General features: G+C 42.8%; 1 protein-coding gene across 2 annotated transcripts; it reads left to right on the top strand.

The window, feature by feature from the left end:
- Window positions 1–210: 210 nt before the first annotated feature.
- Window positions 211–9,471, top strand: CCDC43 (coiled-coil domain containing 43). 2 transcript variants are annotated; one of them, XM_080826543.1, is made up of 6 exons: window positions 213–283; window positions 380–436; window positions 3,993–4,080; window positions 5,927–6,062; window positions 7,367–7,425; window positions 9,116–9,471. In XM_080826543.1, the coding sequence occupies exons 1-6, from the start codon at window positions 233–235 to the stop codon at window positions 9,301–9,303; spliced, it is 579 nt and encodes a 192-aa protein (XP_080682669.1). In that variant the 5' UTR covers window positions 213–232; the 3' UTR covers window positions 9,304–9,471. The 2 variants fall into 2 exon arrangements, with proteins under 2 accessions (XP_080682668.1, XP_080682669.1); XM_080826542.1 differs by having other exon boundaries at window positions 211–436.
- The last annotated feature ends 1,762 nt before the right edge of the window (window positions 9,472–11,233 follow it).

Genomic DNA, 11,233 nt, shown 5'->3' with positions numbered 1-11,233 from the left:
AAGAATACCCACCTGCCAGCGTTCCTGGGAGATGACGTAACCGCGCGCACGCCAACAGGCGCTCTATTTAGAAGGTGCAAAATGCCCAGACGGACCACTGCAGGCGGATTGGCTCGGGGCCCAACGCGCCGGGTTGTGGGTTCTCCTTCGGAGCATGCGCAGTGGGCCCGCGGCGCGGCCCGTCAGGCACTGCGGTAGGCGCCCTGGAGGCTGGCAGGACCCTGACCCCAAGATGGCGGCGCCCAGCGAAGAGGCTGCGGCTGCCTCCGGAGAAGGCGATGGTGTGAGTACTGGCTTTGGGTCCTGGCTGGATGGACGGTTGGAGGCGCTGGGAGTGGACCGAGCCGTTTACGGCGCCTACATCCTGGGTGTCCTGCAGGAGGAGGAGGAAGAAGAGAAGCTGGACGCTCTGCAGGGTATCCTTTCTGCTTTCTTGGTGAGAAGCCTGGACACGTTCCTTTAGCTTTCTGGCGGCCCCTGTCAGTACTTCGTACCCCCTTTCCCGTACCTGGTGTCCCAGACAGTTAGTAGTATCACCTGGGAGAGGAATATTTTAAGCTCTTGGCCGCGGGGGAAGGGGATTACTCACCAACCAGGGTTTGGGGAAGTCAGGAGGTTGCAGGTGCATAGAGAAGAATGGTTTTCCCTTATTCCTTGGTGATACGGCCCTCTCGGATGCTTGTGGGTGAGCTGGGTGAGTGTTCTTCCGAAGGCGCTGAAATGTCTAAATGAGAGTTTTATCATAAACGCCTAACGACCAATTTCATTACCATCCATTGACAGTGTTCAGAGAGGGGAATAAAGTGCTCTGGGATGTCTGTGCTCTTTAGGAGGCAGTGCCCAGGGCTGTCCCATGACAAAAAAGCCTGCAGGAAGTACCCTCTCGGTTCCAATTTTGGAGGTAAGAGTCCAAAAAAGGTAAGTTGGCAGTAAAACTCTAGGTATAGGTCTAGGCCTAGGCGGGAACTGAAGCAAATACTGTGCTTGATCTTTTATAGTATTTAGAAATGCAGTAATCATTGTTTTTTTCTGGGGGAAATGGCAAATAAGGTCAGAATTTTAAGGAAGAGAGATAAAGTTGGTACCCAGCTGCTTAGAAGCAGATTCAAGAATTCAGAAATGTGTCTTTTAATCTATGTTTAGGTGGTAAATCACCAGGTTGTCCACTTTTCCTACCTGACGGTTTTGCTACCTTCATCTGTGGTTACACTTACTTGGTGGAAACACCGTTCAATGATTGGGCAGATGGTTGAAATATAATACTGGTGCAGCTGTCCCAGGTCCTTCTGGCCATGTCCCGCTTTTAGTCCCAAAGCCTGCTCTGGTGAGATTGACCTATAAACGGGAAAGCTTTAACACAGCTTGTGATGCAGCTCATAAGTTCAGTGGAGATAGAACGCTATGGAGTAAATTCTTTTCCTGGATGCTGACATTGCAGATTGGTGGGGCAGGGGGGACAAGTGGGGGTGAGACAAGCAATTTAAGTTAGTTTTTATTTCCAGTTTGGAAGTTTCTAAAGACTCCATGAAGAAGAAGTTTTAATAACTTGGGTACCCGTTGGTACTAGCTCCTTGACTTGTTCTTTTCCTGGTGTCATTATTTAGGACTGCCTGTCTGCTGATAAAGGCAGGCATGAATTTGCTTAGACTATTAAGTTTCTTGGTAGAAAAGAGAAAAGTTATCTAGAACCAGATTTGGTTCTTTATATCTGCTTCTTGTTTACATGAACTATAGTAGACAGACTTATTTCCCCCACTCTCTGCCCATTCACGCACTATGCTTAATTTTTCTCTTGGTTTTCCCAACCCCTTCTGTATAGGAAATGGCTTTGGGAAGAATTGGCCAGGAATTATATGATGAGGCAGGGTTCATGACACAACTGAGAAACAACTTTACAGATCAGCAAGGCCAATGAATATGGTATATATCAAACACGTTATTCATAGTGCTGCTTACTTTCTGTCAGTCAGTATAAAAGCCGCTAACTGTTGTACCAAATCCCTTTCCAGAAAAAAACAAAAGGCATAGCCAGATCAATCACCAGATGGGGCTAGGATTCAATATTAGGAATGAAGAAATTGTCAACAACAATTGGAGTGAAGATTCAAGAACAGTGTATCTTGTCAGGAGCAAATAACAGTTAATCAACGCTTTTTATTATCCTTTTTTTACTCCTTCCAGTAGCATTTTTGTTGACTGATGGATTGATTCGAGTTTTATTGATAGGTTACTCTCTGCCAAGCACTGCCCTAAGTGCTTGGGATACCTTGGGGAACAAAACAGAAATCGCTGCCCTGATGGGGGGACATTCTAGCAGAGAAAAACATAATCAGTAAATTATGTAGTACATTAGAAAAATGATAAGTGCTAGGAAAAAAGGAACATCCTTTAAGAAGATCAGGAGTGGAATGGAGGGGTGAGTTTTCAATTTTAAGTAGGATTATTACATTAATCGGGATATTACATTTTATGGCAGCTATTTCTATACCAGCTTTCTAAATTGTCAGTGTCATGAGAGCCAGGGCTGTTTCTGATTCATCTCTTATCACTCATCTTAGAGCCTTCAACATGGCAGGCATCATGTGGGTGAATAAATGAACAAATGGGTGGATGAATAAATGAACAAATGGGTGAAGCCTGGGAGAATAAACCACCTTGTCCTCCAAGAGCACCTTTTCTCTTTTGCTTCTCTCTCCCTTTTCCTTCCATTTCTTCTTCTTTTGCTTTTCTTGCTGGGGGGGGGGGGCGCGGTGTCCATGAACTACAGAAACTGGGCTAAAGAAGTTCTGCGTGTTTGTCATTTGTGCTTAAAGGATGCAGGGGAGAGGATGGAGTCCTTTGTTGGGTACAAAATAAGGAAATCCAAAATATGGCTTCACCTGGCTGGTCATTCTGTAGAGCATGCAACTCTTGATCTCAGGGTTAGTTGTGTGTTCGAGCCCCACATTGGGTATAGAGATTACTTTAAAAAAAAAAAAAAAAACAGTCTGTGTCCTACACCTTCCTACTTCCTTTGAGAGATGGTATCCTATAATGGTTGAGAACATGGACTTGGAGGTAGACTGCTTGGGTTCAAATCCTGTTTAATCCGTTTGTGTGTGTGTGTGTTTTACTTATATGACCTTGAGCAAGTGACTTAACCTCTGTACCTTGGTTTTGTCGTCTATAAATTGAGAGTAGCAATAGTGCTTACATCTTGGGGTTGTTTTAAGAATGAAGAGTTCCTAGGTGAAGTATTGAGAACAGTGCCTGGCCCCTGAGCCGACCGCTCATTTTGAGGGTAGAGTATGAAGACGGTAAGGTAGCCGTAATGAAGATGGAGGGAAATACCCGGATTCGTTGACATGCCTTTTCTTCGTCAAGCAGGGTAGGGGTTTTTCACACATTCTCATTCATCCTCACTAAAATCCTGACAAGATGTGAAGCTCAGAAAGTTAAGAAACTCGTTCATAGATCTGGGCTTGACTTCATCTGACACTGAAGCCAACATCCTTTTGTTCTACTGTGCTAAGGAGGAGGATTGGTAAACACGCAGAATATGTCTGCTTGTGTGGAATGGACAGAGGGATGGGTGGATAGGAGACAGCTACTCATTTATCATCTAAAGTGGTGGGGTCTCCAAGGTCGTGGATATGTTCCAGCATCAAAGTTGATAAACCCTGGAAAATGTACTGAGTTGAGTCTATCAGCCAAGGAAGATTTCACAGAGGAGAGTTATTACTCCGGCAACAGGTTTTTGCTCCAAAAGCATGAGGAAGACTGTTCTAAGTTACTGTGACTCCTTTCCCTTGGCTCTTGGCAGGACAGAGCGGGTGCTTTTGACCTAGCAGGTATGGATTCTGAGACTCGCCAGATTACTTCTGCGCCTCAGAAAAGGCTCTCAGACCTTCCCCATGAACTCCTCATCACCAGAGGGAGAGCTGTGCCCTGTGCATGGGCTTTGTTCAGGCTGAGGGCTCTCAGGAAATTAATTGGTCTACCTTTTCAACTAGGAAGAAGATTCGCTTCTTAACATCTGCAAGGAGATTGTAGAACGATGGTCGGAAAGTCAGAATGTCGTCACCAAAGTGAAAAAAGAAGGTAGAGTTGGGAGTTTTTGCCTGTCTAACCGCCAGTGCCTTTTCCAACAACCTTTCCTAGACAGCTGTTAGCAAGAGGATTTTGAGTTTTCTCCATTTCCTACTCATTTTGCCCAAGATAATTTGAACTGGTAAACACCTGGCAGCTTCCACAAGCTTTTTAACTGAACCTTGGTTTCCTTTTCCCCTTCGCCAGTTTCCCACCTCATTGGACCACAGTCACCTTCATTATGGCTTTCACTTTTCTTTCTTTTCATCCTCTTTCCACTGCTTCTTGTAGATTTTCATGGCAGGGCTTGGGGCCAACTAAATATTCCCTCCTCCTGTCTTTTCTGTATTTTCATTTCATAACAGTTGTGATTGATGTTTTGCCTAATTCAGCTAAATTTGTCACCCCTTAAAATGAAAGAGAAGTGGGTTAATACAGCCATTAGAATGACAGATTAACTGCAGAAAACTCAAATTGTAAAAACCAGACTTGAAGCAATTCTAAACTATCTACACATTGGTTCTCAGTCTTGGCTGTCCATCAGTACCACTTTGTACAGTTTAAAACACATCAGGGCTGGGGCCATACCATGGACCAGTTATAGAAACATCTTTGGGGGGTGGGACCCACATATTGTTTGTTTGTTTTTTTAAAGATATTTATTTATTTATTAGAGAGAGATGGAGAGAGAAAGCATGAGCAGAGGGTCGAGCAGAGGGAGAAGCAGGCTCCCAGCTGAACAGGGAGCCGGAGGTGGGGCCTGATTTCAGGACTCTGGGATCATGACCCAAGCCAAAGGCAGAGGCTTAACCGACTGAGCCATCAAGGCATTCCTGTTTGTTTGTTTGTTTGTTTTAAAGCTCACACAGATGATTCTAATGTCACTCCAGGCATAAAAACCACTACTGGGCACTGTTGCTTCCTTTCTTTGAGAATGGTTAACTTAATAGTTGATTTTATTTTATATATATATATTTTTAAGATTTTATTTATTTATTTGACAGACAAGAGATCACAAGTAGGCAGAGAGGCAGGCAGAGAGAGAGAAGGAAGCAGGCTCCCTGCTGAGCAGAGAGCCCGATGCGGGGCTCGATCCCAGGACCCTGAGATCATGACCTGAGCCGAAAGCAGAGGCTTATCCCACTGAGCCACCCAGGCGCCCCACTTGATTTTATTTTAAAATAATCTATGAATTTCTTAGAACGCCTGGGTGGCTCAGTCGGTTAAGCATCTGCCTTCGGCTCAGGTCATGATCCCAGGATCTTGGGATGGAGCCCCACACTGGGATCCCTGCTCAGTGGAGAGCCTCCTTATCCCTCTCCCACTCCCCACACTTATGTTCCCTCTCTCGCTATCTCTCTCTCTCTCTCTCTCTCAAATAAATGAAATCCTAAAAAAATAATAATAATTTATGAATTTTACCTGGCATAATCATCACTATGAAAAGGACCAGTATAAGTTGATTCTAGATTCCTTCTTAGGTTTCTGGGTTAAGAGAGGAGAAATTGCATGCTTGAAGCTGAATTTTCTATGATTCTAATGCAGAGCTTGTCAACTTTTTTTTTTTTTTTTTTTTTTTTTTGTCCCTTAAAGCATCAGAACTTCAATTTATAAAACAGGTAAAAAGCAGGGCTGCTCTGATCGGAGATGGATACAAGACCTAAAGCCTAGCCCGCGTGGCCTTTCCTTGCCTTTCTCATTGGCCCCCAAGGCACCTCCTTTGAAGCCCAGGGCCCTGAAGAGTCAGCAGATGCCACTGTCTTTCCTGCAAACACTATCTGGGTGGACTAGTGGTTCGGTGAGCTTGTTTTCTCTCTCATACAACCCTGTTGTCCCTCCCTTCCCTTCCCCCTCCTAGATGAAGTACAGGCCATTGCCACCCTAATTGAGAAGCAGGCACAGATTGTGGTGAAGCCCAGGATGGTGTCCGAAGAGGAGAAGCAGAGAAAAGCCGCCCTTCTGGCCCAGTATGCTGATGTGACAGATGAGGAAGAATATCCTTTTCGGAATCTTGGGACCACTCCCTGAGGCTTGAGACCGATGTGTTTGCTGGTTTACAGTGAGCTTTGAGAAGTTACTAATCTCCCCCTGTAGTGTAATTTTTCCCTCTAAAGTGGCTCTGATCTGTGGCCCTTCATGGGTGTGAGGAGTGACGTTGGGAGAGTTAATATGAGACTTAACATTTTTCACCACATAATCCGTATGTTCCTGAAAACTTTGGTGTAAAAAAAAAATGCCTTAATAATGGACCACTTATATTGTATTTTCGGAAGCTTAAGATGTAGCTGTCATTCTTTATATTTGTCTAATACCTTTCTGTCCAGTACAGTATCCTTCATATAATCCATCTTTATATGCTTTTCCCAGTTGAGAAGGAAACCGTGATGGTTAGAGGTGCCTGTGCGATCAGAGACATACATAGCTTTAGTGGCAAAACAGGGACTAGAATATGGATATTTTTGGATGAAGCATTCCCAAATTTGGAGCAGTTTCATTTGAAAAAAAATTTTTTTTAATATTCCAGTGACCACATAATTGAAAGTGAGACTAAATCCCCAGCCAACACAGAAGAAGTCTGGAATTTGGGGGCCTGTGCAAAAGGCACTTGCTACTGACCGGGACAGGCTTGGTTGCCTGTGAGTTTGAACTTGTTTAGGAGATGCTGAGCTCACGGCCTGATTGAATGGGGCGTGTGGAGCCTGATGCAGGGGACCTCATACCAGAAATGTTAGCTGTCTTATCCCAAGTGTAGGAATTAGCTCCTAGGCCCTTTGGGACTGGCTTGTCTTCTGGTTTCTCCTAACTTTTTTTCTTGCCAGGGTCAGCAGTGCTATGGTTCTTTCTTGGGCTAGAAAAGAACATTTTAAGCAGTGGTGGTTCTGGAGAACTTGTTAAACCTCAGATGGCTGTGCCCCGCTCCCCAGTTTCTGATTTAGTAGGTCAAGGGTGGGGCCCAAGAAGATGCTTTTCTAACAAGTTCCCAGGGAGTTCCAGGACCCATACTTTGAGAAACACTGTTTTAGAAGTCCTCTTGCCATCCCCTGGCATTGCCAGGTAATGCGGAAGTCCACCCAGACCAGGCAGTTTCTTTTCAGCCTCCGGGAGATAAGGATGTCACAGTAGCTCTGAGCAGTCTTGAGACTCCTGAAGATGACTGGGCTGGGCTTACCCCTGCCGCTCTGACGGTGTTTTTCTTCAGCATGCTTTCCCTGCCCATCACTTCACCGACTGTTTTCTGATGCTGGGTTGGAATGTGCTAACCTTTGCTTTCTATCCGACTTTCCTTAACGACGCTCACCGAAGCAGATGAGAAGGATGACTCATGTGCCTCCACAGTGAACATTGGTTCTGATAAATGTATCCTTCTCTTTATCCATCCCCAAGTGTTTCTCCACTGAGCACTCTTGAGGAACAGTTTTCATCTTGCTGTCACTGAGGGGGGATCCTTTTACCAACAGGAACTCGTTTTGGGCCAGCATTTTAAGCCCCATTCTAAGGATAACCATAAACAGTCAATTTAATGAGAACTTTTCCCAAAGAAATCATGTTAACATCTACTGTGAAGGGAGAAAGGATTTCCTAAGGGAGGATTTCTAAGGGAAAATAAGAATCTATACTCCCTGTGTATAGTGCTGGGTTTCCCAGCAGCGGAAGCAAGTTAAATAATAGTGAAATTTTGACTTTGTCCTCAGAGAGTGTATAATTATTTGGAAAGAGAACACAAACAGTAAATACTTTCGAACTAAAAATAATGGACAGATGGAAATAAGTGCTGAGGAAAGTCCCTACCAACAGACACTTATGAGAAGATGCTTCATTTATTTTTTTTTAAGAGTTTATTTATTTATTTGAGAGCGAGAGAGAGCATGAGCGGGGGAAAGGGGCAGAAGGGGAGCGAGAGAAAATCTCAAGCAGACTTCACGTTGAGTGCAGAGCCTGATGCAAGGGTTGATCTCAGGGCCCTGAGATCATGACCTGAGCTAAAACCAAGAGTCAGACACTTAAACTGGCTGAGCTACCCAGGTGCCCTGAGAAGCTTCTACATTTAGAAATCTACCTTCTTAGGGGCTCAGTTGGTTAAGTGTCTGCCTTCAGTTCAGCTCAGGTCATTATCTCAGGGTCCTAGGATTGAGCCCTGCATTGGGCTATGTGCTCAGCAAGGAGTCCTTCTCCCTCTCCCTCTGCCTCTCCCCCTGCTTTTGCAAGGTTGCACTCTCTCTTGCAAATAAATAAATGAATCTTTAAAAAAGAAAAAAATCCACCTTCTTAAAGATGAAAAGTATGGTGGGTTATCCAAGAAGGGGAGGTTATGTCAGGGGGACTTATTTTAAAGCACCAAAGCAAAAAGAGTTGTCTTAAGAGTGGGAGGAGCATATCTGGTGCTAACAGGTTTTTTTTTTTTTAGTAATATCTACACCCGTTGTGGGGCTAGAACCCATGACCCCAAGATCAAGTCATATGCTCTTCTGACTGAGCCAGCCAGGCCCTCCCAGGCTGTGTTTTTAAAGTCATAAGAAATGGAGGGTACAGTTTTTGGCTAGTTATTTTCTAACTGGTTAAACTTATTTCATATCTTCTATAAATTCAGAGTTTATGGTTATTAGAACATGTTTTTCACTTAAGCTTCAGTGGTCTAGGAAAAAAAGCAAATTGATAAAGTTTAGTAAGGTTACACAACTTATTTAACTCTTTCCAAGCATTTTAATAGTGCCAAGCACATAAAATTTTTGCCAGTTACATTAATACTCTATTCACTAAAACTAGCCTAGATACTCCCAACAATATTCTGCCATGAACTAAGTACTTATCCTGGAATGAAATTTCATTTTCTTAAAATATTTTAACATTCAAATTTAGAGAAGTCTGAGATTTTTATTCTGAGGATTAGTTTTAAACCTTTGTAAGGATAGTTTCAGGGTATCCCGTGAGACCAAAGATAAATTATCATGAGGACTTTTATTTAAAGACTAGGAATATGTGGAGAGAGAATAAAGACAGTAGTTGGGACCTGTGTGACTTGTACCCTAATCCCTTAACTCACCTGTAGCTCTGTTCCGAAACACCAATGTGGAAGATGTCCTCAATGCCCGAAAACTGGAGCGAGACTCACTTCGGGATGAGTCCCAAAGGAAGAAGGAACAGGACAAGCTGCAGAGGGAGAGGGACAAACTAGCCAAGCAGGAGCGCAAGGAGAAGGAAAAGAAAAGGACACAAAGAGGAGAGCGGAAGCGATAACCTTAGTCCACTCTGTTCTTTCTCCTCATGAACTTGATCAAAGGGAGAAGCGATTGTGCACATGTGTATTTAAGAGAAATGAGAGAACATTGCAAAGTGGTTTCCCAAGGCATTTCCCTTTTGTTTACACGGTCAGAAGGAAAATCACAAACACTTCTAATTACAAAATGTGCCATGTCTCTGTGGTGTGGGTAATCAGATTATTGTAGTTAATGTCTGTACCAAAGATCTGGAATGGGGGCAACTTTTATATTTTAATACTGAAGTCCTGGCTCCTTTTGGCCACTTTCAAAGTCTTCCCTCACCTAGGATAAATAGCAGAAATATCCAGAAAGCTGACAGTTACGGTTTTCATCCTGAAGGAGCAGAATCATGACCACTCCTTTTCTGATATGAAATGTGGGAGCATAAAGTTCTTTGAGAGTAGTATTTACCTCTTAATGTATTGTTTTATGGATGAAATAGAAAGCTAATGAAGAGCCCTACCTGGATCCAGATATTATGTTAACATGGCAACAAACTATGAAAACAGAAGAGATGATGTGGTAGATGTTCTAGATTTGAGATATTTTAAGTTTCAGCCTATGGGAGGAAAAAAGTATCTTTTTACGTAGAGATAGTTACATATTTTTCCTCATCCAGGCTGTGATTTTGAAGGATGTGTATTGGATGAAAGGATATCATTGTTAGTAGATTCATTTTTTATAATCATGAGCCCTCTTGAGTGTTAGTAGAGATTTTAATCCTGATCTACCCTAAAATATAAGGATGTGATAATTACAGGCTGAAAGAAGCTGTAGGAACCATGCGTCTAAGGAAGAAACACTGGAAATCTCTGCTAATACAAAGATGTTTGAGAGTGTACATTGTGGGTGCTCAACAAATTTATTTAATGAGTGAGTGGAAAAACCTGGGAGAGTCACAAGTGAGCAGGAACTCTCCATATGTACTTTTGTCACAAGCCACATTCAATTGTAAATAAATCCTTTCTCTACTTCCGGTAGCAGACTGTCAAGAAGCCTGCAGGGAGCAATTTCCCTGACAAGACAGAAAATAGGTATTTTATACCTGAGGTTGGCAAACTACTGCAGGCAAGGAAATTTGGCTCCGTTTGTTTTTGTATGGTGCAAGTCAGCAGTAGGTTTTGTATTTTTAAAGGGTTGTAAAAGAAGGAATATGTGACAGACCCCTCTTGTGGCCTGTAAAACCTAAAATATTTACTGTCTGGCCCTTAAGAGAAAAAGTTTGCCAACCTGTTTTATACCATTAACTAAGAGGTTAACAAATTTTTACCTTTGTGTAGAGGGTAAAAAGCTTGGTTAAGGAAAAGATGTGTCACCTCTATACACTCCTATAATCATGGCATTGCATTTTAAAAAGGTAACCATCTTTTAAAAAAAATAAACTATTTAAATCACAGTTTTCTGATTTATTCTGATTCCTTCCAGCTATCCATGGAAATGAATTGTGTGAACACTTTGGAATGTGTTGAATTTTGCTTTAGATTTTGATTAGCCCAATACGATCTTCTATAAGTAAAACGTCTTCCTAGAATCAAATTCTCTGCCTCAGTTCTGTGAGGTTGGGTATTGGGAGATCAGAAAGATTACCTTGTAACTGGGACAAGTATTGGAAGTCAGTAAATTGGCTTTGAAGCCCTTGCAAGTACTTTTGGAGTCTTAGTCCTCTATGGCAGTAGCAATAATAGGCTGTGGCTACAGATAGCATATGAGAGAGCCTATTTTATTAACCCTTATTTTGGATTTCTGGTTTATTTTCACCTTGATTTTGGTCTCTGAAGCAGAGCCAGGTTATATCCATGGACCCCTGAAGGGTACTTGTTTTAGTCCAACAGTAGCCAGTTCTTCTGGGGCTCTGTTATGTATGTTACAGTTAGGTGTATACTTGAACTAATGTTTTTTTTATTTTA

Source organism: Martes martes (assembly GCF_963455335.1).
Source record: "Martes martes genome assembly, chromosome: 16".
NCBI classification, from domain to species: domain Eukaryota; kingdom Metazoa; phylum Chordata; class Mammalia; order Carnivora; family Mustelidae; genus Martes; species Martes martes.
The sequence above is the reverse complement of the archived record's forward strand: the minus strand, read 5'-3'. Positions and strand labels throughout refer to the sequence as shown.

Excerpts from the sequence above, each read along its gene's own strand:
- CCDC43 (XM_080826542.1), top strand. The coding sequence starts at position 233 with ATGGCGGCGCCCAGCGAAGAGGCTGCGGCTGCCTCCGGAGAAGGCGAT. Across the intron at positions 4,081-5,926 it reads CACCAAAGTGAAAAAAGAAG|ATGAAGTACAGGCCATTGCC; the intron begins GTAGAGTTGGGA and ends TCCCCCTCCTAG. Across the intron at positions 7,426-9,115 it reads GAACATTGGTTCTGATAAAT|CTCTGTTCCGAAACACCAAT; the intron begins GTATCCTTCTCT and ends ACTCACCTGTAG.